The 27,374-nt window shown below is 41.8% G+C and overlaps 1 protein-coding gene across 1 annotated transcript; it reads right to left on the bottom strand.

Moving 5' to 3' along the window:
* Positions 1-77: 77 nt before the first annotated feature.
* On the bottom strand, positions 78-26,896 carry PITPNA (phosphatidylinositol transfer protein alpha). Its single transcript, XM_069791287.1, has 11 exons — positions 26,742-26,896; positions 21,418-21,448; positions 15,077-15,222; positions 14,388-14,487; positions 9,735-9,809; positions 9,286-9,369; positions 7,797-7,874; positions 6,755-6,865; positions 5,009-5,131; positions 4,200-4,269; positions 78-2,882 (listed from the first exon to the last, which is right to left on the bottom strand). The coding sequence occupies exons 1-10, from the start codon at positions 26,759-26,761 to the stop codon at positions 4,222-4,224; spliced, it is 816 nt and encodes a 271-aa protein (XP_069647388.1). The 5' UTR covers positions 26,762-26,896; the 3' UTR covers positions 78-2,882; positions 4,200-4,221.
* Positions 26,897-27,374: the final 478 nt, after the last annotated feature.

The following is a 27,374-nucleotide window of genomic DNA, read 5'->3' as shown; positions in this document are numbered from 1 at the left end:
GGCTTTTTGCACCCCCGGGGCTGCACCGCGATCCCCCCGCCCCAGCACCCAAAACAAAAGGAGGCGGAGGCGTAAAGCTCTGTCTAGTATTTTATTAGATTTCGTTTCCAATATGCCTGTATTGGAAGATTTAGGAGACAAAAAAGGCACAAACTCACATTTAAAGAAACAACGAGATAACCTAACCCATTCTACAAAGTGTGTGTTGCCAAAGGAAAGAGCACGATGAACCCATCAGAACGTTGTCGGGGAGGCCCAGTGGGATGAACCCAGCGAGGTGCAGAGCGGGGGTGCGGGGCAAGCGACCCCGCCAGCAAGCCGGCCCGACCCAGGCAGCGGCGAGGTGTCTGCCCCGGGACCCCCGAACCCACCCAGCGTCGGGGGGAGAGAGGGTCACGGCACAACCGTCGCCCTAGAACAGACAAACAGCCCAGCCATAACCCCTCCGGCAGCCGGCAGGTTGAGGGGTTCTTGCCAAAGCCCACGAGAGACACAGCACGGTTATGCTGCGTGATCTTCGCTATGCTCGCTAGCAGGAACCAAGCGTCGAGACTCAAAGATCTTTATAGGGTTTGTCTATCCCAAGGCTGAGGGATGCTTTCACTTTGGATTAAATTGGGAGGAAAGAAAGCAGGGGGCAGGGAGGGGGGGGGGAAGTATTCAGGCTGGAGTTCCTGCAGGGGTTTTTTTCCCCCAGTTTTTCCACTAATCAGGAAAGCTTTGTGTAAAAGCTCTTACTCTGAAATCAGAGGATCAAAAAAGGATTGCATGGTGGAATGTTACAATCTGCTTCCATAGCGATTAGTGTCATCGGACAGAAAGCCTCTTGGATAACACAAACTGAAAGAACAAGAGTGCTATGTGTATTCTCAGGTTGCCCTCAAGTGTAAGAATCCCTCAAAACGTAACCAACAAACATGTGAACAGAAGTCAGTGCATAAATTCTCAAGTTAAAAATACTTTAAACTGAAAGAACTGTAACTGGGGCCTACACTCCTAGAATACTTCTTGGAACAGCTACAGAAGATGCCACGAAACATCCTGGTCCCAAATAGCCTCACAGATTAAAATTTAGTTTCTTCACCTATTTTACAATAAATTTGATTTACTTCTGCCTGGTGAGATTGCTAAAAATCCCTCAAACCCCACCCCCACCCCACAAAACCGTCTGAGGTCACTGAGAAGAGCCTGCCAGAGTTACTGGTACAATTCAGAGCTTATTGCACTTAGACATGAGTAAGGCAAAATAACAAACTAAAAATAAAGGGATAAACTGCCCCCTCCCCAGAAACCAAACGCCATCCTCTTCCTCCAGAGCACGCCTCATCTTCCCTCGCACTGAAAACAGTTCAGATCCCAGCACATGCTTGTTCAGCGTGGCATGGGATCATTTCAGGATCTCCTGCTTGCACGAATGTGAAGGGCTGAAGGAGTCGGATGTGTTACAGAATGCCAAGAAGACTCCTCAAAAGTGGCGATACACCCACGACTGTGTTTGGCATTCAGTATTTTGAGTTAGTGCCGCCAAACACAGAAGTGGAAAATAAAGTGATTACTACTAGGAAAAAAAAAAAGAAAAATCAAACATTGGGCCTTAGGCATAAGCAAAGAAATTGGTTTTTTTCTCATATGTATTTAATAAAGCAGCAATTGTTTGATTCTGTTCTGCTTATTTGATTGTCTAAAGCTGATACCAACATAAGGACAGTTACAGTAAGTATTTGAGTTCATTAAATAACCAGAGCTCTTTACATTGTTTAACAGTATCCTTTGTGATCTGTAACTGACAGATATCCTAGAAAACAACTGCAGTTTTTTATAAGTTGCTTTTTTATAGCATGAAAGGAGATATTTTAGTCAGTCTTGCAATGGGAAGAATATTATTGCTGAGCAGAACCACCGACCCAGGCACCTGGAGGTAATCAGATACCAAGACTTTACTTGTACACCAGCTTTTGCTACATCCCAATTTGTCCAGGGAGAATCACATTATTATTAGTCAAAATAATTTTAGCTTTGTAAGTTATGGGAAGTCTTAGTAAATAAAGAACCAGGAAGTTGCAACATATGTCAAGCAACTTTTCATAATGGTTTTGTAAGACTGACACACACAGCTGAAGGACAACATAGCTACATGGGCCAAAGGGACCATGTACCACTAAATTGAAACTCAACAGTTATGTGCTGAAGGCCCTAGTGTGGGGACACTGAATGCAGCTTCTGTGCAGTCTTTAATTCATGTATACTAAGACAAAACGAAGTAATGCTGTGCAGAAGCCACATATCACGATTCATCGCAGACCAAGAACTATATCTGGCTACTCATGATTATGTATTCAGATTACATGCCATTAAATTTCTTACCCTGGGAGCAAGGGTCAGAGCATAGAATTTTGTGGAATAGTTTTGCACTCTAAAATACTGACAGTTTCCCTCTCCAAATAGACATTCAAAGAATGGTGAAGGACTGGGCAGGAACAAAGGTGGCAGTTTATCCCACTTGGAAAAAAAAAAAAAGAAAGAAAAAAAATTCTAAGTCACCACATCACAAGACTATTTTAGCTAAAAATGCCACTTGGAAATCAAACAGGGCCACATGGAAATTGGTCTGAACACAATGAAAAAAAAAAGGAGGGAGGAGTCGTAAATACAGCGATCTCTAAGTCACACGTCTCCAAGGAGCTACCTCCTTTGTATACGTGCTAACATTGGAGTGCTTAGTACCAGACGGTCTATTTGCTCACAATATTAAGGGGCATCTAGAATTAGCTATGGGAGATTTAAAATCGCCTGCCGATTGGATATAGAAAGGCTTGATCCAGAGATGGTCCGTCAGTCAAGAGTGTGGATTCCCCGGGCCTTCCTGACGACTGTCTTGCAAACTAAAATAAAGAGACAACAGGAAAACATTTTAGAATGACTTTGGAAGAGCAGTGTGCCAAAAGAAGCGTCAGACTGAACCTTCAGAACACAAATGTGAGAGACACTGTCACCAGTGCAGACAATGGCAACACACCACTGCATCATTACATTTCAGCACTAATCCAGAGCAGAATTTCCAACACAGCCTAAGAATGACAAACAGAAATTGCAATTTAAACAATCTAACAAGTCCAGAGGCTACAATTGAGAAGACCACCAACTCATTTCTTTTCAAAACTAGAGTAAAAGTGAATGAAGAGGAAACTAAAAAGGTTTAAGTTGCATTAAAGAATTAAAATATATCAGAAGATACCCCTCTTCAGACACTCCCTCACCTTATGTTCCCCACTTACCACCAAACAACCAGCAGGTAACAGAGGACAAGCAGAGGTAAACAGTCCTTGAGAAGGCTGTGGTTCTGCCCCACCCCATTCTTTCCAAGGATAGCTAGGATGGCATTTTACTGCCCTAGAAAAGTTGTGGCTAGTAACTTGGACTTCTCTACATTAATGGACAATCTCTTCTTTCTCCTTGCCTTCTTACTTCCTTAATACTATACCACATTTTTGTACAGTGTGTAAGAAAAATTCACCAAAACCAAACCCCAAACTGATTACACAATTTAACAGAATAAGGTTCAACATTCTCAGCACTGCTTACACGTTATCATCCAGCATGCTGTCTAGAATACAGCCTAGGGATTTGGCCAACAAAGGCAAATTCATATATGCTGTCCAGTATGATAGTCCCTCCTCTGCCAAGTTAGCATACTCATAGTGAAAGAGATGAAAAACAAGTCAACAGCTTAAAAATTGTCATTGCTGCTTCTCCTGCAATGTGCAAGTGTTGCTCCAGACCTTGTCCCATTAGTAAATACTGTTAACAAACAACGTGAGAAATATATTCCAGTCATATTTGCAAGGAATTTTCAATTTCCAAATGCATTCTAAGTATTTGCAGGTCCAACCTGTTCTTTCAGGACTGACAAAAGTTTCTCTGCAAGTCATGGAAAGTAACACATGCATTGCAGAAATAAGAATAGCCGTAAAGTCTACAAAATGTTCTAACACATTTTTCTTAAGACTTTTCACTCAGACATTTCTTTAGAATAGTTCTGAAACAAGACAGTGAACTCACTTGTCAGCCTGTCAGTGAAACAGGTTCACTCTAAAAACAATTAATACCACAGATTTGCCTGCCAGAAGCTATGAACAAGATAATTTCTTACCCAAATGTATTTTTTCTCCTAAATAGAGCAATAGAGTTTTGATACCTACAGTGCACAAGGAAGAGGTCATGTTAGTCATCTGCAGCCGTCATTCCTTTCAGTGGATCTTTTTCTCTCATCTGAAAAAGGAAACACTATTCAAGTACTGATTCTCACATGACGTTATCTCAAAATTTATTGGTATGGAACACATTAAGCTACCTCCTTTATGCAAGACACTGATTACACCTGAGCATCCCAAATCAGTGTTTGTGAATATGCACATGCAGGCACCATTTTTGGTTAAGCTGCAGGTCTGCTAGAGATCTGGAACCATTATCCAAAGGGCAGAGTATACAAGAAACTATAATGAAATATCCTGAGGCATGAAGGAAGAGAAGGGTGCAGTGCAGGACACAAATCATAGAACAATATACTCATTATTACCAAATTTGTGTTTCTCACAGTAAGAACCCTGTTACATATCCCCACTACCTGCTTATAATACTTAAGAGGTAAAAATCCTTCTACTGAACTGGTTTTTGGTAACTAACGAGGACAAAAATTCAGCTTCAGGTAAAAGCTAATAGAAGATATTAAAGCAGTAAATGAATCATTGCCACTCATACCCTCATTACCTGTGGTTCAATACATTTATTGGCTCAACGACAAACAGAAGGAGAAGTCCATAATGATTAGGAGGAGATGCCAGCACCACAGAGTCATAGCCAATCATTCAAACCACAAGCAGCATGACCTAAATAGCAGGAGGACAATACGCACAACACTACGACAATGCAGCAGTCTTTCCTCTCTCTACTGTACTGGATAGAAAACAGTTCCTCGCATAACCTACACCTGCCCTGCTTTTCCACTGACCTCATCCAGCTGTCTCTTGGTCTCATCCTCCATCCTACGAATGTCCTCCATAGTCAGATCAACCCACTTATCAAGCCAGCAAAAGAGCTGCCGATGGAAGTTTGTGAAGAGACGCTTTTCTTGCTGCAAAAGGAGGAGGAATAAAACATACAAGCGAGCTTACTCATAGGGCAATTAATATGGATCTAACTGGATCATAACAATTTTCAGAGATGTGTACACTGAAGAACCAGCTCCCTCGCCCACCCTTCTATATAGCTGCCACAATTGGAAACTGGAGCTAGCTAATTTTTATTCTTCTAACAGAATATCTAGAGCCTTGAATCCCCAGAGAAATGAATATTTTTTTTCCAAGCCTAGACAGCAGCCTGCACAGTGCATTGAAAGAATTAGTGAATGCTTTAGTAATTTCCTTTGATTTGACAATATTGTTCTGACTGAATAAAATGCTCCAGGTTGCGTTTACTTAGAGCACGATAGTTTGCCTGAAGGTGCAGAAAAAAGGAGAAACAGAATAAAAGTATTTTTAAAACAACCCTTGACTTGCTAAAAACTGGAGGTTAGCAAGTGTAAAGGGTTGACATGCACCCATCTTGCTTTTTTCTTTTGCAGTGACCTAAAAAAAGCCTAAACTTGTTTTCCACAGTTTTTCAGTAGAGGTAACTAATGTGCACAAGCTGCTTCAAGTTAGGAGCAATTTATTTCCATTTTATAGGAGATAAGCTAGACAAAATCACTGTATAAGACGGGGTATACAATGCCTCTTGGAAAGTTCTCATTAAGGAAGGACACTTCAGTTTTACCAATTATGATTTCACATCTGATAACTTGCTCTCATCAAAAGCAGCTCGACTACTTTGACGCAAATGTGTAGCTGAAGAGACAGTCATAAAGAGAAAGGGATTCAAGACACTGCTTTGTTCAGGGCTTTTGTTACAGGTATTTGAAATCCTGCAGCAGCATGGTCATTCCCCCCTAGAGTTCTCTTTCACCAGAGAATTGGTTTTGCAGAAGCAGCACTGTAGTTTATCAATATTAACCACTGAGAAGTCTCCATGATCTGAAGTTATAGGCATTTTATGAACATGGCATTGCCTGGAAAATTGCACGTACTGATTTCAGGTCTAGCATCCTGCTGCAGTTCAGGGGTTATGAACTCTGCCACAGAAAAAGCTCTTTTCGGGATACCGATGACTCATGTTTTAAGTTAATAAAATTTCCCACCATCTGCTTATTTTTTAACACAGGTTTTTCAAGCATCAGACTAGGAGAGGACAACATGACTAGAGCTCTACGACTTGCCAGAAAGATCCTCAGCTGATTAGGATCAGCTAACTGAAGCTGTAGCTATCTCCCCACAAAAACATGTCTTGCCCTTGACCAAAATAACCCTAGCATACATGCATCATCCCATCATTCACAAATCAACTACCAAATGACCGCAATTCTCAGGCTGATCTATTAAACAACACAAAACAGCTAGTTTACTTTTATACATTAGAGTGAAAATGGTTCAATAGCCAATTCACAGATCAGCCAGCCCTGCCCTTGGATTAGCAGCAAATTGAATCCAACTTTGATTGCAGTATATCAGGCAGAGGCCTTGACTGTATTGCCTGAGGTGACATGACTGGACTTAATATCTCCAGGCAGCATACGCTATTAAAAGAAGCTGAGGTGCTAAAGCAGATGGCAGATGAAACGTGTCTCATTTCCACATCTTTCCCTATCAAAGAGCTCACTTACCTTCTGTATAAAGTTCTCAACTTTATTTTGCAGACCCCACCACTTGAATTTGACTGTTACCAGTTTGTAAGCACACATGTATGGACAATCTGTCTGTTTCCCCAGCTCCTTCTGCAAAGACACAAAGATATTCACATCAGGACGCAGATCAAATGTCTCCAGGAAAGCAGCTCCTTCAGTTGTAACTGTGAAGTCTTTCCACAATTCCTCACAAACACCTTGCACCATTACACCTTGCCTTTTATCAACAAGTTTTGTCACATCTTTGCTCACCCCTTTTCCAGGCTTTTAAAGCACATGATGAAAACAGACTCTAGCTTCCTCCACAGGTGGCCTTCCCTCCATTTTGAGGATGGACCATTCCTTCCTCTCCTCTGTTCTCCATTTTTCTTCCATTAAATTTATGTCTTTCAGTATCTTCACTGTTACGTCATGGCTACTTAGCTTCCTTAAAAGTCTTTTGACAAAGTCCCTATCTAAAACATTTTGGAAATAGATTACATCATCCGACTCATCCACAAAATTATCAAGCCTTAAAGAAAACTCCACAAGGTTTGTAAGGCAGACTTTCCTACTTCCTTTTACAGGCGCCATATCCACTCTTCCCAAATGAATCATATCAACCTCAGCTTCTACTAAATTTGCCTGCTAGACCTAAGATTTGCACACCCCAGATCCCACTCAGGGTCCATTTTAAAGACTGGTATCATATTTGCAGTTCTAGAGTCTTCAGATTCCAAGGATTTAAGTGAAAGGTTAAACACTGCTGCTCATAGCTCAGCTATTTCATCCTTCAGTTCTCTTGGCTGAACCCTTGGGCTGAACACCAGACAGCTCTGGTGAGTACTTGGAACTCATTCTATCTATGTCTACCAAACTCTTCCATTTCCTTTAACTTCAGAACAGATCACCAGCTGAGTTCTGCGTTTCCTTCTACAGAAGCGAATCCAGTGTTTTACGTAAGTGTCTTTGGCTCCAAACCCCAGTATCTATACTTCAGTCACGCAAGCTGATATAGTTCCTGAATTTGTGCAATACATACCTTCCAGTTGGGACCCAGAGGTCCACGTCCGGTCTTGACAGATTTAAATTTTGCTGGATCTTCTTCTGCCTTGTAATCCTATTGGACAGACACACAAGATTAAACACAAATTATCCTACTGTTACCCAGCTGCTCACTGTCACAAAGGATTTATTTTTCTGGTGGGCAAAGACTAACCTCTAACTGCCTTCTCAAGAGCTACTGTTTTCAGACTTCAACATTAGGTCAGGCACTCTTCAAGGAAACATATTTCTCCCCCCTGTGCTGTGTCCTAGACCTATGTGAAGAAGTGGTAACAAACTGATGTGACCTTTGTAAGGACTCCTTTGGGGTAAGACTATCAGAAGATCTGTAAACCCCCAGGATAGGTTTCCTGTAACCACTCGTTCTTTGGGAGCTAAACACTGCTGCTGCAGAAAACAGCTTTGCTCTCTGGAGCTGCCATATCTAGTATTTTTCACAGCACTGTATCAGTATGATGCTCACATATTGCACACTACAGAAGACAAGTACAGTCAGAGTCACAGTACCACCAAAAAGAAAGAGGCATCAGTTTTGCCCCCTATTACACAGGAAATAATTTGCAGCATTTCCCTCCTGCATCTTGGATTAAGACTGGGGTGTGTGCTCTACTTCTACCCCCAATTCAATTAAAACGAAAACAAACTCAAATCATCATCAGTTTAGTGCTAAAAGTGATCAGTTGGTAGCATCTTCTTTGGGAGTCTTCTGCTCCAGGTGAATTTTCCTTGCTCTCTGACAGCATTTAATTCAGAGTTGTTTGTATTTGCAGATACAGCTTAGTACCTGTCTAACCTATCAGAATCAGATGCTACTCGTGTTCTAGCAATTCATCTTTACTGGAAAGAAAAGCTAAAATAAGTACTACTTCTAGTTTAATACCCAAGGACAAGTTTGAGAGCAGGTAAATTAGCCATATTTGAATGGTATCAGAAATACTAAGTGGGGAAACTCAAACAACATTCCATTTTTATACATTTGGGGTTTTTTCCAGTACAGTGCAGAAACATTGCTTAGTTTCTTACTAGAAACTGTAACTGAAACTACATCAACTGTAGTGATTCTTAGAACAAAGTATTAGCTACTTGATTTCAAGATATGCTTGTGAAGGCATGGGTCAGTTTCAAAGAGGAGGCAGTTTAAGTAAGATCCTGTATGGAAAGGGCAGTATCATTTCTTGCTATTCAAGCATTATAATCAGCTGCAGTGCTGTAGAACTACATATACGCACACTGTTACATGCACTGTAAGGCTAAGCAACACATTTTACAGACAGTATTGACATAGCTTTTAAAAAAGAGCTCTTCCTCTAGCTTGCTTAAGCACTTTTAAGGAATGCCTTTCCTCCTCTTTCAATCCTCTCATTTTTCCTGTTACCTGCAACTATCCCTGGGAATACAGTTTGTACATTATCCCTCTTCTAGCACAAGGCCTCCCACACTAGGGAGCTCTTACCCACCTACCATACCTTGGGAAGTACTTGACTCCGATCAGCAATGTCTATATAAATAGCTTCTACATTCTTCCATACATCTGGCTCCAGTTTATGAACCTGCAGTGAAAGTACAAGACTAATGCAACTGATTCAACTACAGAACACTCCCATTCTAAGTTTGTAAAAAACAGATGGAGATGCAGACACCCAGTGTTCCCCTTCCATGTACAGAGAGAACACACAATACCAGACCTTCTAAAGAAGTAAAGGTGCTCACACAGAACAGGTGTTTAGGGGGACAATTTTATTGAGCATATATGAGAAGCCAACAGGAGAGAGTCTCTGCCTTGCTAGTGCAATAAGCATTTCAAATCCAGAAACACAGCAAATAGACAGTTTCACAAAGCAATTCTCTAATCTAGCATGGAAAGCAGCATTGTGACATTAAAGTGATGAATAAAATCCACGACACAAGTACTTACATTCTCTTGTGTTCCAAGATCTGATTTATGCCAGGTTTCAATTTTGATCAGGAAGTCATCCTTCATATACTCATTCTGTCATCAAAATAAAGCTTCTTATTATTCTTTGGATATACAACTTGTCTTCTTATTAGCTAGATAAGCATTAGGAAAGTCAACTCAAAGAATTATAAATAAACCACAAGTTGTTCACTGAAAAAACAAATTCCATTGTTTTAATGAAACATTTAGAGTTTATAAATAGCTTTTTCTTTAAAGGACAATATCTGCCACTCTATTTAGAGTTTAGAAGGAGTAACATAAGTTAACCAGGCAGAAATTGTCTTTTCAAAGAGATTATTGATCTAGCACTGAGTACATATTTGGATGCAACTCTTCAAATGAAGAACAATATTAAACTGATGTTTTGAGAACTTTTGACACTTGAAAGGGAAGGGACAAGAAGCACAGTACTGCCAAGTAAGCAAAAAACTTTCCATTTCTCATTATTACAGTGAGTAGAAAAGGACTTCCAAAGGTAACCCTATCCTCCCTCAAGGGAGTAGAAACAAAAGCACAAGCCAGTACAACACTCAGCATGTAAAAAGGAAATATCAAATTCAGAAGACAGATTACTCAAAGGGACATAATGGTATGAGCTAACTTTCTTTTAATCAGTTTATCTAGGCAATGGTACATTCCCATTTGCAAAGCTGAGCATTGTTGCAGTAAAGAAAGATCTCTATCCCTAGTTGCAAAGTGTGTGTGGATATGCCACAGTTGGTAAGGGGGTTTAATCCACATGATCTTATGATTACAAAGGCTAAAGTGCCTTTAGCTCAGGCTAAAGAGCTGCTTATACCCAGAATGCTTCATTTCAGACATTACACATGCTTCCATAGATCATCAGTAAAAACCATACTTACTGTAATAACTGGTCCAAGAAATCAACACATGAAAAGAAAGAGATACAGTACTTTAGTGAAAAAAGAATGTACAGCAACCATCGCCCTCCTCCCACTATCAGCAAAACAAGGACAACTTCAGCTTCCCAGGGGGCTGCTGATACTACTGAGGAAAAAACCCTAGAAGTCAACAAAAAACAGCTGACTTCACCCCCTTCTCCTCTGGAAATTCCCAGACTTGGAGAAATGCAGAGGAGCAGCTATTAATTATGTACTGCCACTTCTGCTCTCTGGACTCCAGCCAGCTGGATGAGAAGATGGAATAAGTATGTTCAGCTGACAGCATTTTACCAATCCTTTCTCAGCTTGCAGATAAGAAACCTCTCCATAGTTCTGAAGCAAACACATGCTGGATTTCAGGCCAGTGCAGACCTCATTGCTCCTGCCCACAGTAACCAGACCCTCTGCATCTCTACTGCTCATGGTAACTAAACTCCCTGGGTAGTAAGACTCAATTATTCAAGACAGAAAAGCAATTAAAGATCCTGTAACAGTCAGCATCTGTTCTACCTGAGCCATCAAGAGTATGTTAGCAATTCTACTCAAAAATAAGGATGTTTGAAGCTACAGTTGAACTTTGTTGGTTTGTTCTGAAGTTTACCGTGAGGGCTTTACTAATAAGGCATTTTGTTTTAAAGGTACTATTACAGTTTGTGAGTTTCCAAGCCAACATCCTGTAGACAGTACCATCCCATATCACCTATCATGCACATCCAGCTACCCTAATTGCCTACTGCTGGGCTTTGGACTGTTCTAAACCCCTAACAATTTGAAAATTGCTTTTTACAGCAATTTACAGAAGGCTAATTATTTAGACTGACATGTTGGGGTGGAGGGAGAGAACAAGCAAGCAGAGCTGAGGCTAATTTTTAAAAGGCTGAACTTCATCTCAAAGAACATTTCATTATTTCTGCAAGAAGGAGTTTTTTTCCTGCTAGTCCAAACAAAATGCTGAATAAACCAGCAGTAATTATAAACCAGAGCCTTCCCACCTTCCAATGACTATACACCATGACTATGCAGCTGCCTTAAAACAGGTTCCTTCACCTTCCTAGTTTCTTCTCTGTGGGGAAGACTCCTCATTTGTAAAGCAAACAAATTAATCTCTTTAGAAATGTCCATTAAAACTTAGATGCTCAGCTTGAGGCGCACTTGAGGTGTTACAGCATCAACTCCTACACATTTCAGTTGCAGTTACAACTTCTCAATTTCTTGACATTTGGCCACAGGCCATGCTGACACTCAGAAGAGTGGAATGCACATCAAATTGCTTTTCTAAAAACATTTAAGCAGCATTAAGTCAGACTGCAGAAAAGAACCAAGAACATTGTTCTCCCTAGCACCAGCCCACAGTTATAACTATTAGGCAATCCTCACTTCATTTTTACTGTAGAAGTTGTAAATGCATACAAGAGCAATCTCATTTACAGTTCATACTCTCAAAGGAGCAAAGCAAGGCTTCAATTCAAAGTACATAAAACCAACATATTACAGCACAAATAAGTATGCAGAATTGCAGAAAGGTATAAGCTAGGCATTTAAATTCCCTCAATCTGCAGTACTACTTTGTATATAATATGCATATTAAAGTAATAATTGAGCTTTTCAGAGGAGATATAGGGAAATGTAAGAAGGATGATCTCATATAATCAAAAAAATACCATGAGGCACAATTAACTAAAAGTACTGCTTTATTCAAATTTAAAAGGCTCTATGTAGTAGCTGATGTGCAAGTAAGCAGTGCTGCAGAGAGCAGCACGCCAATATCACCTTGGTACAGGAGGGCACAAGCAGAAGTACCACTAACTCCTAAAGAGTGAAACCAGGTTTAGTTGTTACTATGTCCCTGGCTCTTAAATTTCAAATTCTAGTGAGAGGGCTTACTTGGTGTAAGCCAGCATGGCTTTTTATGTTGCACAAAGATTCACATGAGGCCATCCAAGTGTTCTCATGCATGACCAAAATACCTGAGTATGTCCCAAAGTAGAATGATTATGCACAAGCCAGTCTGCACTACACACATGGGTTTTTCTCTGCCACCCAATACTAACAAAAGAAGGTTTCAGCAACTTTTCTGAGCTTTTCTTGATTCATGTCAGGCTGGCAGATTCTCTAAACAGATTTGTCAGCCTCCGCATAAAAACTGCCTTCTGCTCCAACCCCCACAACAAACCACTTTCTATCTCATATTATATTGGTGTTTATTACAGTTGAGGATTTTTTTTTTTGTTATGTTATCATTTCTAGCATACCAAAATCTGAAATTTCTTCAACTGTGTTGGAAAGTCTTGTACTTGATTTTAGTATCACATTTTTTCCACTTAAGTAGAATTTAGCAGTGTGTAACTGAAGGATAAGCAGCTAAGAGTGACAAAACAAGCTAACTCCATACCTTTGTTTCAGAAATTGGTAGAGAAGAAAAAGACGAGGAGGAGGATATAGCTAGGCATTATGTCTAACAAAAACTACTGGAGTCAACTTAGATCTGTTTCCACAATCTAAAGAATTAATGAAAGAACTGTCTGCATTTAAACCAGTTCAGTGTACTTAACATGGAAATAAACTAGACATTTACTAGCTAATTTAAGTAATATGCAGCAAGAAAACTGCATAAAAATGAGAAAGATAGGTTGTAAATAACCATTTCAGCATCTTGAATTATGTGACACATTGAAAACTTATTCTGCAGCTGATGACAGTATCTGAATTTTGTATTTGAAATACCCATTTCACTAGAGTGCTGAATGTAATTTCACGTACTGAAGTAATGTTATCCTCCCCTACTGCAAAGCTTTTTTCTTCTTTTAAAACACTTCATTTAAAATTCCCTTAAGTAAATTGCTGAAAAATAAATTTTTCTGTATTGAGTTTCAAGAACAGTTGGAATTTTTAAGTTTACAGTTCCCATAGTAACTGTACCACTACCAAATAGCAGAAAATGTATCCTTCGAAGATACAAACAGCATAAAACAGCCAAAATACTACATAAGTTTGGAGGCAAAGTCAAATTTGTAGTTCCTACAGCAACAAAGACCAGAAGAACGGTAGTGGTTAAACATTGTGGCTGATAACTTCAGTGAGTAAATGCAGAAAATGAGTTTGACGTTATTTCACCACTTTGCATAGCTTCCAGAGCCTTACCCCAGACTTGACAAATGGATTCACTTTATGCTTGTTGGATGAGATTTGGATATCTGTGTCAAGCCCCCAACCCAGAAGCAACTGTAGCATTACCTGTTCAACCTTCACTAACCTCAGATCCTGCAACTGAGCAAATACCTACTGCATAACACTTGCTCCCATCAAACTGCACTAAGCAAGAGGCAACCAAAATCTTTCATGTTCCCCTCTTGCATTTTACATTTTTTTTTCCCCACCAGTCTATGCAGCGCTTGAGTACATAAAATCATCCCTCTTACATTCATTTCACTAGCGTTACACATCTGTTCCTTTAGTAGGATTAACATCCGTTTCTTGGTCTGTTCTTTTCCACTGTCATTCATTAGCAGTACATCAGACAAGGGCATTTTTTTAAACTCCACAGCACTGCATTTTGCTTTTCTGACCACAGAAAGAGCTTAGAGAACAAAAATCTAAGATTTAAGAGCTGAAACAGCTTCCTTACTGGTTGCCTCCTTCCTTATCCCCTCCTACCCTTCCCCCCGCCCCCAAGAAACCAAAAAGTCAGCAATCCACAGTCCTTCCACACGCACTCACCAGTTCTGCAGTAGGGATAGGCATTCCATGCTTTTTCATGTATATTCAGAGCTCCTTCAGGAGCCAGCATTCTCACAAACGTTGGCACTTTGCTGCAGAATTTGAAAATAGGAAGAAAGGCATCGATAAGAACTCCATGTAATGAGAGCTATGGCCCACTCTGAGACAGGCAGAACATCACCTGAAAGGCAGATACTAGAGACTTGCACATGTGCACGGTGAAATTGGTGGGGTCCTCCCCACCCCTAGTACGACGATTTCCAGAGACTGCTGAATTGGACAGGTTAATCTGAACCTTCTTTACATAATGAAAGGAAAGAAAAAAAGAAGGGGAAAAAAAAGGGACGCTGAAAACAGGTTGAAATCTAGGAGGCATTTTGCTCTTTAGCCAAAATGAAGTATGAAAATACCGGGTAACAGGATCATATGTGCTTTGAAAAGCTCAGAGCCAGATTTTCTTGGGACAACAGCCACGCTTACAGGAGTGGATAGGTGTACCAGTGATGCTCACTTCCAGCTGTACCATGTGCCAGCTGCTGTTACACTCCTGTCTTACATCCATGTCTTTCAGCCTTTACATAATCTGTGATTTACACAGTCACTGCAACCCTATTGCATCTTCCTCCAGTTCCTCTTGGCCGAGAAACCTCCCCAACTCCGGGAATAAAATGTTTCACATACCTCTGTAAGTGGTAGATCTTGTGTGTGTACTGCCCACGCTCTCCATCTCTTTCGTAGGGTTCGTTTACCAGGACCTCCACTCCTTCTCCTCCACCAGTTTCATTTTTACTGGCTTCTGCCACAGAATACAGCTGTCCCACTTGATACTAAAGAAGTTAAAGACATATTATTATGATAGCTATAATTTAGCAGAAGTAATAACTTTACCAGAAGCAGCCATGGATAAATTTATTATCTGGGGAGAAGGCAGAGAAAAGGACATCCACTTGTGTGTCCAGATAAGCAGCTCTTTTAATTTCATTTTGATATAGAAAGCTTGAGTGGTAGTTAGGAGGAAAGCACTGCCAATAGGATAGCTACCTTTAACCCTTAAATCTTGAGCTCCAAACCAACACAAATTCAGGAGAAAGTAAAACAGATTAAAGGAGCATCAGGGCAACATTTAAAGAAAACGCCAATGACCTCAGGCATACTGTAGCAAAATCCATTGTTTTTCCACTCTTTTTGGCCCACAGGTATCCCAATTACTCAGGTCTAATGAAGAATAATGCACTGCTGTCCTAAATTAATAAGCATACAGTACTTTATCCGAAAGAGTCCCAAAGAACTTCACATGAAGGTTTTTTACGAAGTTGAGGGTAGGAGGGAAGGGAGTGAAGAACTGCAGAAGGGAGACGGAAGATAAAGGGTACTTGCACGACCTAATTTAAGTGCTCTGAGAAACATACTTGTTAGATGTGCACAGCTTAGGAGCCCATCAGAGTCAAAGATGAGCATCCCCCTAGTGCAGTTCAAGACAACTAAATAAGAAACTTGAAGTAAAGAGGGTATTTGCACCAGTGGGCTTTCCAGTGAAATGCTGCTACCTCTTAAGGCTGAATATACTGAAATTATCCTTTTTGGCCTTTATGACAAGGCCTGCTAACGTACTAAGATGCTTAAACCTCTCTTGCCAAAATTGACACTATGATCAGATTGGGTTGTTTCTCATCAGTGAACACCCCTTTCCCTCCTGAACCTACTTCAAAACTCTGTTCTGTCAGGTCGTCTACAACCAAGCCTTTTCTTTCTTCTCAACTATCTTTATCCAACCCCAAATGATGTTTTACCTCCACATAAATAAATCCATTCTGAAAACTTTATCTAATGAAATAACTGAAACAACTAGTGTACCAGATGACCAGTTGATCCATGCTGTCACTGGTCCCCCTATCATTTTTCCTACTATCTTCGTCTTGGGTTGGGTTTTTTTCTGTCACACTTCCTCTTAGCCACGAGCATTAAACCACTAACAGAGAGAGTACAGAATATCAACAAACAGTAAAATTCTTACATTAAGATAATTTTTCAGTCACTTACAGACACTTACTTGGCAGCATTATTTCCCAGGAAATCACTCAAACTACTTGATACTATACAATCTCTTTCATAACAAGCATGCCCAAATGTTTCACAGGGAACAGCAGAGGAAAAAAATCAAGAATACAAGCAAAAGAGAACATTCTTCTCTGCAAAAGATGTAACCACTAATACACTCTTGCCTCTGGTAGCTAAAAAAGGGGATGCAGAGCTCAAAAGAAACATGATCAAATGAAGAAAATTCACGCAGGTCTCTTTGAGGCAAAGTTAGATGAGCAGACAAGGTTTGAGGATGAAGAAGCTAAAGCTTAAAGGAAGTGTTCAAGCTTAACAGAGTTAAGTTTTCAGAATAGAAAGCAAGCAAAACAGCAACTGTTGCCAAAGGCAGTAGAGAGAGGCAGCCTGAAAGGGTAATCCACAAAGTGTTAGGCAACAGAAGTGCAATGATTAAAAAAAGTCAAAACCCCAAAACACTCCAAAAAATAACTACAAAGCAATGGAACACTGTTTAGGCCTTCCTCCTTTTCCCCAGCATAGCACTGTGCATCAGAATCAGGAATAGCGCTTACCACTCCCTACACTGAAACCCAGGCTGGAAAAGTGGAATACTGCTCTCAGCTGACAACCCAGAAATACTTCACTGGGCTGGTACATCTTCAGCAATGAAGGAAGATTTCTACAGTGGTTAAATTCTGTTGAGAGCATCCAAAATAAAAACAATACCCAAGCTCTATGGTGTTTTGTACCACCTGGTGCTAACGAAGACCAAGAAAACATTTATTCCTATTGGAAGAGTAGTAGATGGTAAGCCAAAGTAATAAGGCTAGATGTCCTGGCCCCAGTTAATCTGGGGCAGGGCAAAAAGCATACCAGACCACTTTCAAGCTAAGAGCAACAGCTCTGCTGGATCTCTCCAGAAGGTACTGGCCCAGGTTATACAAGCACCCCTCATTTGGCTGGACAGTTCCTGCACTGTCACCAGCAGATTGGGTTTCAGTCTGGATTTTGGGCTGCAATACAACTCTCTGCCTTCTGACATTTCACACACTACATTGCTTTCCTTATGACTCCCTACAGATGACCCATACAAAACAAAATACTCACCTCCCTCCAGAAGAGCAAAACATGAGAGTTGCGAAATCTTAGAAGCAAGTTGATTTAGTAGAGTAAGAGCCACACGTACACGCATAGAGAAGAGAACTTATCATGAGTTTGGCAACTACAGCATTAGAGGGGAGGACTGAATGGCTTTGACTGCTTTGCAGCAAGTCTCAGGACACGTCTCCAGGGGCACAAACTAATTCCTCTTAGTAACAGTCTCTCATTCATTCCTTCTCCCTTTTAAATACGTGGGTCAAAGTTCAGACACTAAGACGATAAGCCCTTTGGTTTGGCATCTTCACCATTTAATCTCCCCTGTTATTTCTGATCCTTTAATCACATTGATAAAAAAGGCCCAAATAAAACTGTCCCAACGAACAAATCCTACAGCATCTGCCTGCAAAAGTTAACAGAAAAACAGATTCTGGCTCCATGAAGCCCAAAGTGTCAGAGAGACCCACCCTTGCAGACCCGAGAGCTCCAAAAAACCTTATTCTCTTCTGCAAGAAGTCACCCTCTTGATCTGTGTCACAACACCTCTTATACAGCTGACAGTATATCTTCATTACACCAAATTTCTTTCAGAAGGCCTGATCTCAATGCAGCCATCTTCAAGAACAGTTATTTTCCTGAAAGCCGCTTTGAACACAATTAATAAATAAGAGTTCTTTGTGTTTGGCAAGCTCCTTCCCATGTGAGACAAACAAAGAGGCAGCACAGAATGTGTACACACAGCTCTAATCCATACCAGCATTTCAAAGTGGCAGCTGGCAAGACACCCACACAGCCGCTCAAGTCCACATTCTCAAAGTTGGCACTGTGCAACGCGATGTTGGTCAGAGTACAAGAGTAAAGGTTAGCACCTAAGATACAACAAGTTTTTTTTCTTTTTGCTCCCTGCAGTGCGACAATGTATAAAACAACACAGGAGTGCAGCCTGGAGCCTGCACTTAAGCAGGACCACATTTTGGCAGGGTTTCCTAGTAGAAGACAGTCTGCTACAGTCTAACTCCTACATCCCAGCCTTCAAGTTTTAGTCATCACCACGGCTTCTCTTCCACTGTTTTGTTCCCATCTTAGCAGTTACTTGGCTAACTATTCAGCATTGATCTCTATTCATTAAGTCACATGTCCCCAGTGCCTTCCTGATCACTAGCGTTCTCTTGAATTCCTTACTATTGGTTAAGCTCTGCCTGCCAGGTGTAAGGGGACTGAATACAGAATCCCTGGCATATCACAGAATGACACAGAAGACTCCCTCAGCCCTACTACAATGCCTCAAAGTCATAATTAATTTCATTCCCTATCTTACACATTGGCATCAGACTTTTGGCAACAATTTGCATGAAGGCATGAACTCTTAAGTCTTTTGAGCAAAAATTGTTCTTATTAAAGTGAAATTAGAAGTCCTCTTGCTAGCCAGAGATGCTTAATGAGCAGCTACACAGTCAAGAGCCACAACAAGTCTCCAGAGCCCTATTTAAGGGTTTTGTGCATAAGGAAACCCTTGAAAGCAATGAAGTTTAACAGCTGTTTTGTAGTACTGACAGCAGTGTAGTGACCAAATGATGCACAGATCTGTCAGCATCTTTCCACACAGGAAGGGGGATGAAGCAATACACAAACCCAAAGCAGTAGTCATCCTTTGAGTTAATACTGGAAATAGCCTTTCTTCTTAAGCATACCTTTAAAACTACCATATCATATAAGTACATATGCAAAGCTAAGCAAACTTTAGAACTCTTTCCACTTAGGGTTCCTGAAATCTGGCCTGTCACATGAGAACGACCAGACCTTCAAAAGGGGCATCACTCAGGGGACATGGTGACAATATGCAAGTCTGGGGAGAAATTAAGCTTGGTCAAGTTGGCGGTCTATCCACAATCCAAGCACATTAAGGTGTTCTCTCTAGTATCTTCATTCCTTCTCTTCTAATGTTTATTTGCTCTTTACTTTATCGACTTTTCAGCAGATTACTCAACTCCCTGGAACTCCTCCGATCCAGAGGAGAGGAATACACCTTCTGAAAGAGATGACCCCAGGGCATCCTCAGACGAGGAAGTTGCTAGAGACCGACAGATTTACATACCGCCCGAAACCTCAATTTTCCACACAGGCAGCCTACACACAAGGCTCAAACATGCCCAGCACTGAACAGCCAGCCAGGGAAGGAAAAGAGCATAGTGAGGGACTCGCTTTAACTGGATGAAGGTTAATCCCAGTATCAGAGAACTGAGAAAAACCCTGTCCTGGGTTCCATCCAGTCTAACCCCCTCAAAGAAACAATCTGTATACTGATGCTTTGACTTTCCCTTTACATGGCTTGATACCTAGGAGGCATAACACTATGAGACAGGGCTCCTGCTATTCAGACTAAGGTCTTCTGTTTATTGAGCTCTGGAGTGTCTTACCATTTACCCAGAGCTTTCTCTAACTTGTAGGTTTGCATCCTTTGCTTACTTGATAAAGCTTACCATGTTAGTCCTTTCTTTGTCAAGGACGTCCCCATACAAGTAGCACTCAGGCACAATAAAAGATCCAAACATACCTACTCTAATACTTTAGTTAGACTTCTGTTAAAACTACTTGAAACAGATTCATGCAGAAAGCATATAAGCTACAGGTAAGGAGTAAGCAACAGACAGACTTTGGGCATTAACAGCCTCATTCTTGCACCAGCATAGAAGATAGACCTAAACCCACTTTCTGATCAGAGGTCTAGGCTTTTGGTCAGCATGTGATGCCTGTCACAGCAGACTCATCCACAGGAACAAGGAACTCAGCTTAGACGTTGCTTTTCTTTTACTAGCCAGCCTCATGGCTGCAGGAACACACTATATCAAGTTCTAAACTGTGTTCTGTCAAAAGAGTAGAGAGTTATAAAAGGGATATGCTTAAAACAGTGCTGCCATGATCCAGCTCACCACTGTCTATGCCACAGTAGCTGCTATATTCAGGGGAAAGAAAAAAGAATAAGAGTGCTATTATCGCAGCTCTTGCTAAGAGTTAGAACAAGCCCTTGACCAGAGCTCACAAACCAAAGGCTTACAGCCAAGGATCACAAGAAAAAAAAAATGGGAAGAAGAAATCTACTACAGAAGTGCTATAGACTCAGTGACCCAGTCATTTCAATTTCTCATCTACCTTGCTAGCATGAACATTAAAAAATTGAAAACATTTACATGGTTAGATTCTCTGCAAGAGTGGTGTTCAATGCAGAAGGGAGGAAAGGCAAGTTGCGGCTCTCGGAGAAAACAGCAGGGAATCGGCCACAGACTCTGCACAGCTATGCCATGGCCAGTCTGGTGATCAAAATCACCATGTCTGTTATAAACTAGATTTCTTCTCTCAATGAGAGCTTTACCTAAAGAAAAAGAAAGTTTTCTTTCTGTAAGAGCTAGAGAAGGCAGGTCTTAAAGAGTCCTAGGAAAGATACACACAATGTTTCTTTTGCTATACCAGCCTCACAAATCAGAAGAAATTGTTGATCTTTGTCTAAGAGTTTAAAACAAAACAGTTCCAGCAAAACACAGTTTAAAGGGTAATTTGAATTTGTACTAAAGCTTCCTCTTCATGTTAAAAAAATAGAAAAAAGAACAATAGTATTAATCAAAAGGAAACTGCACTTCAGAACAGCCTGACAAGTCAAGATTTGTAATCAACATATCTGAAAGTACTTTATAGGAGAGATAATCAGTACCCTCAGGCTTAAAGAAATTCAATTATTTGGTCAAAATGATGGTGAATGAGTAACAGCTCACAGGGGTCTCGAAGACAGCTATATCCTTCTCTTGCATTTCCAGTTTTTGTTCATACAAACTGCTTTGATCACAAGTTTATTTACAGTCCTAAAGAAAGGAAGCAAGAAGAAAAGGACTTACCTCCTCCACAGACACAGGCAGGATAACGCGGCTGAAAAGGGAATACAGAAACAGAAAGTTAACAAATATCTCCACAGCTGCAAAATTTACAGGACACATTCCTCACTGCAATTGCTACACAGCTCTCCTCTCCCTCCAGTATTCCAGCATCCACCTAGTGCTAGCATCTCTAGGGCTTACTCTTTAGTCCCAAGAGTATTTATATAATAGCCTCAAAGAGAATCAATACATGATAGAGCATAATTGCAATCCTGTACTAAAACTATAATTCTCATTGACCCTTACTGGTAATACCTTACCAGCCTACAAATCTACACAGCATCAAAACACTTCCATGTTCCTTCTCACTACATCTTTTCAACAGTCACATCTTATTTCTCGTCAAGTTGTTGTAGAGTGTTGCTATGTGCTTCAACAATTTTGCAGAGGTCTGTGATAGTCACAAGCCATTGCACAATTTGCTTCTATGTCCTATCCAGTAGGAAACAACACTAGAGAGCTATACAGAAGGCTTTCTCAGAGCTGACTGCAAAGGAAGGTGTTGCCATTTCTGTACATGAGTCACCTTTTTTCTCATTGTGGTTTCCTGAATGCCTCTTAGAATTAACTGGCTGGACTACAGAGCAAAAACTGCCAGAAGTCACACTGAGATTTTTTTGAAAAAGACAAGAATAAAACTAAATTGAAAGCTGATAAAAATGCATGCATGTTAAGGTCTTTAAAAATATTATATCTATCTCCAAAACTAGATTTGTATTTGACTTCTGCTTTCAGTAAGGATGATGTTGAAACAAGGAACCAAAGCAAGATACAGATATGAAATGGATATGGCTACCATGGGTGGAAGAATTCCCAATTCTTTGGGAATTAGTCTCAAAGAAATTAGGATATAATGGGATGAGGAAAAAGTCCTCTTTATTAAAAAACTGATTTTTAAAAAGCAATACTGGTGAAAATCTTTTTTTTTTTTTTACACTAGAGGAATGTTACCAGCAAGACACCACAAGAACAAACTGTAAGAGTGGCAAAAGTTTACAGATTATGCAAGATTACTTCTGACAGCAACACTTTATGCTGGCTGCAAAGTACTGCAGAAAGAGCTACTGAGAACTACAGGTGAAGTTCAGTGTCAATAAAAGCAGAATAATGCACTATAGGCACTCGTTTTTCCCAAACACATGGGGTTAACGAGCCCCAAATTAGCTATCACCAACAAATACTTGTGTTCTTAGGGAAAAGCATCGGGAAACATCAGCTCAGCAGCAGTTCAAAAGTAAACACAACATCAGAAACTGGAACACCACACATACACAAACACACACACACAAAAAAAAGACAGTTATGCCGCTATAATCTCTCATGCATCAACATCTTGAATATTGCATATAGTTCTGGTCACCTCATCTCAAAGATGATACAGAACAAGCGAAGGAAGTTAAAAAAGATGATCGGAGATGGGAAAGAGAAGAAAGTAGTTAGACTAGGCTTTTCAGCTTGGAAGAAAAAACAGCTAAAGGTTTAAGATATGGTAGTGCATTAGAGAGTCATGAATGGTGTGAAAAAGTGAATGGAGAAGGAACAATTACTATGTCTTATAATAGAACAACTCAGGAAAGAATAAAAATCATTAGGCAACAAATTTAAGACCAATCAAGTGTACTTCTTTACATCATGCATACTTAAGTTATGGGATTCCTTGCCAAACACAAGAAGTATAAGCAATTTTAAAATGGGATTTGATCAATTCATGGAAGTCCGTATGCCACTTACCGGTAGGATATACTGAACAACCATCATCACCATTTATATATTGTTTCCTAAAAATACCTGCTAGAAGGCAAGATGGAAGAGGACCTTTTGTCCAATTCAGTATGGCATTCATTACATAAGGGAGAACAAAACAAAGAAAATGGATTTCAACAGGTAGACCATGCCATCAAGCATGACATTAGGTTAGTTAACTGGATAAAACTGCAGTAACAATGAAAAGAGGGGTAGGATGATAAGAAAAGGCCAAAGACCAAGAAACAGAAGAAACAAGGGCTTTGGAATGGAGTTCAAGTATTTTTCTTTGGAAAACCTGGCGTAAAAAGATTGATGTAAGCTAATGAAATTCCGTTTAGGAAACTGGAAGACACTAGATCTGAGTATTATCTTGAGTTCAATGTTCATGAACAGAGAAACATAAACACAAAGAAGTTAAACAGTTTACAATTCATTTAGCTCAGCAAACCAAGAATGCAGGGGATGACTAACACTTATAGGTAGTCAAGTGACAAAGAAGGAGGAGAGAAGACTACTCAAGAGGATCCAGAGCAAAAGCTTTGCAGGAGCAGCAGTGAGAACAAAGACTCCTAACTTTGCGACAGAACTTGATCAACTTCGGAGAAATTATACGACATGGTTGCCTGCCACATCATAGGCTTGAAAATGATGAAGAACATTTAAGATCCCTCCTAGATTAAAATCTGCTTCAAATGACAGCAAAGGGAAGTACAGCTGCGGAGAAGGTCAGTGTCATCATCACTTCACAGGAAAGGGAAGCGAGTCTCTACACTCTGATTCTCAAGGTCTTCCGATGCAGTTTAAATCAAAATAAGGAGAGCAAGCAAGACCTCAACCAGCATGTACAAACCCTGAAACCAAAAAAAATACAATCAAACAAATGAACAAAACCCATGCAGCTTATCTGTAGCATGGATGGGTAGAAATGAAAGATAAGTCTGAAAGACTGATAGGACATCAAATAAAAATGTTAAAGCTATCCCTGCATAACCATCAGTACAAGAAGCTGTACAGAAAAGATTATACAGATTGTCTGACAATAAAAGATGTGACATCAGGTTTTTGTTATATTGCTCTATTTCTGTAACATCTCCTAAAATACCTATGGAGCACATAACAATACCCATTTGATTTAGTAGGGTGGATCACAAGGGGTCACAGAGATGGAAGAATAATCTGCTTAGATGACATGCAGTTACAGCGCACTTATATTTTTACCACCGACACTAGGTAGGCAGTAAGGTACTTGTATGCAGTGTTGGGGCAACCAGAACTAATCAAACAATAATAGCAAAGTACTTCAAATATCCAGGTCACACCAAAACAAGTAGTTTCTATATGCCTTAAACAACTGCTTCCTAGAACATGAGATTTAGTCAAAAAACATCTCAAATAGCATGTAAAATGGGCAACTTTCACATACGACATCAAGGAAGATTTATACCAGAACCAATACAGTGATGCAGCTCGGAACGTGCAACTGTTAGAGGTAGTTGGGAATCCCAGGAAGTCAAAAATAAATGCTCATTTCTAAAGTACAGTAGCAACCTTGACTGTCCTTAGAGCCACACATGTCTTAATAAAGACACAAAGAAGGGAAGAAAAGAAACAGGACAACATAGCTGATGATAAGACTTTAAAAGTTTGGTGTCCTTTCTAAAAATAGAAATGGAAGCCTGTAAAAAGAAACAAATTTAGTAATTCTTTTAACCTTTAGTCTTAACATTTACACTTCATGTTTTGTTTCTGAAACAGGCAGTATGAAAGACCAGTAGGTATGTTGATCTGGTGAGGTAAATTATAATACCAAGTAAAATGACTTTTGGAAGCGATGCTCATCAAAATGAACATTTCAGAGTCTCAGAAATGTGAAAATTCAAAGTACATATGTTCCTATCTTTACAAGACGCCCTGTAGGTATCATAGCTCACTGGCAAGCGAGCTTTACTGCAGTACAGGGCAAGAGATTGTAAGCAGAAGCATGAAAAAGATATATGAATGTGAATAGAAATAAACTAGCGAGGTGCTATAAGAGGAAAAGTACATTAATCAAATTCATAGGAAAATATCAACCGAACAGATGTCGTCGAAGAAGTTAATCATCTTTTCATGCACCTGAAACTAAGCACTTAGCCCAGGTTTCTGTCTGCTATCCAGTTTAACACTACAGAAGGAACGGTGTCTCTTAAATTCTACACCCCTATTGTTGGACAAAAACAGCAAGAGTTTAAGGATTGGTGAAAAAAAAATAAGTTAATCAAGTTTAAAGACAACTACAAGGATCAGTACAACCCTCAACATAGTCTTAATATTTAAATCCACACCATGGTCCATGATCTGGCAAAGTAACTGCTATAAAGAGGACACTGTCATGTAGGTAAACGTGTCTAAGAGAAGACCTGAAAACCCACTTTATCACTGGGATCACAGCTACCTTCTACAAAGGTGGGGGGGGTTGGGGGGGTAGGAATAAGAAGTCTCTTCCATCAGTCAAAAGAAGTTTAAAAGGATAGAATGGACTTAACTTTGGAATGCACTTAAGTTAACCTTAAGAACTCAGGAAAGTGCAGTAGTATGCAGAGCTCGAAGACACCTAGCCAAAGTGCACCAGTCCAAAAGAGCACACCACGTTAGCAAGCATAAAGGAGCTGAACGAAAGACTACGAAAAGCGACATGACTAATAGTTACACACACTCATGACAGATCGTCCAGCCTGTTTTCCACCCCTTTTCTCCCATCATGGGGCAGGACAACCGCAGCAGCCTCAGGGACAGCAAAGAACTCCAAGGTGAGGTTTCCACATCAAAAAATATTTTGGAGCTACCTTATTTCTGGCACATTCACTCTTGTTGGGAGTCACTAGCTCGAAATTACACGGCTAAAGGAGAGGAGGGGGACCAAAACCAGGCTCGCCACTTAAGCTCTCTTACAACGAGAAGGGGACAAGATGCCACTGTCGCCGTCGTCCCCCCCGAAACCACTGCGCATTGACCCCGACTCCGGCAAGGCCCTTGGTGCCATCAGTCCCGTCCCCCCCCTCCGGGGCCACCGGGAACATCCTCCCCCCATCCAGTGCGGAGCCGGCGGCGAGAACAAGGGCCCGGGGAGACCGGGGGGGGGGGGGGGCACGAACCGGGCCGCCCGCCGTAGGGCTCCCCGAGCCGCCCGGCCGGGCACCGGAGAGCCGCAGCGTCGTTCCACAGAGGGAGGGGGACAGCGGGAGGCCGGTGGCCGCCGGTTAGCCCAAGCGGAGGGTGCCGCTGGCAGCCGCCGGCTCCCGGGGCGTCCCCCCCGCTCCCCGCCGCCACGGTGACCTTCACTCCCGCCCCCACCGGCACCGCGGCCCTCACACAGCGCTCCCCCCCGCTCCCTCTCCGCGGCCCCACGACGGCCGCACTGCAGGGCAAGGCCGGGCTCCCCCCACCCCGCGGCTAGTCACCGCGCCAGGCCCGGACGAGCGCCGCCGGGAGCGAACGGGGATGACCGGGACACCGGTCGGGTGAAGGGGGGAGGGCCGGGAAGCTCTCCCCGCACTCACTATTCCTTGATGAGCACCATGGCGGCGCCGCCGCGCGCCTGCCTCCCGCCCGGGCCGGCCCCGCTGAAGGTGACAGACGCCTCCCGGCCGCTCCGCTGAACCGCGCCGCACCGGGACGGGGAGGGGAGGGGGGAAAAGGGAGGGGGGGGGGAGGCCGGGGCGGCGGGAGCAGGGGCGGGGCGTTTCTGCGGCAACGGCTGCGTCACGGCGCCACGCAAGCGTCTTTACCTCACCAGCAGCAGCGGCAGCCGCGGCGGCAGCAGGGCGCGCGGGGGGGGGGGGGGGGAGCGGGCGCGAGACCTTCCCGCCCTCCCCGCCGGGGCGGGCGCGAGCGTTTCCCTCAGCGCGCTCCCGCCGCTCTCCGCTCCGCCCCCCCCCCCCCCCTCCTCCGCCACAGCCCGGCGTGAGGGAGACACGTTCCTCAGCACTAACACCCACACACTCGCTCCTCGGGGTTTGGGGCACGTTTGGTCGGTGACTGAAAGCCCCCCTCTTTTTGAAAGGTGGGGACGAGGGCTGGCAGAGGCAGGGTTGATGAGGGCAACAAAGTTGGTGAGGGGCCTGGAGCACAAGTCTTCCTGAGGAGCGGCTGAGGGAACTGGGGTTATTTAGTCTGGAGAAAAGGCTGAGGGA

The sequence above is a fragment of the Haliaeetus albicilla genome, chromosome 9 (genome assembly GCF_947461875.1).
Source record: "Haliaeetus albicilla chromosome 9, bHalAlb1.1, whole genome shotgun sequence".
NCBI lineage: Eukaryota > Metazoa > Chordata > Aves > Accipitriformes > Accipitridae > Haliaeetus > Haliaeetus albicilla.
Note: the sequence above shows the minus strand (reverse complement) of the source record. Positions and strands in the feature narration are given on the sequence as shown.

What these genes read in the sequence shown, in the direction of transcription:
- PITPNA (XM_069791287.1), bottom strand. Translation starts at nt 26,761, where the DNA reads ATGGTGCTCATCAAGGAATA. An exon ending in TTGAGAACTTTATACAGAAG is followed by an intron (nt 5,132 to 6,754) that starts GTAAGTGAGCTC and finishes CTCCTTTTGCAG; the next exon opens with CAAGAAAAGCGTCTCTTCAC. An exon ending in CCAAGAGACAGCTGGATGAG is followed by an intron (nt 4,270 to 5,008) that starts GTCAGTGGAAAA and finishes TTCCTTTTTCAG; the next exon opens with ATGAGAGAAAAAGATCCACT.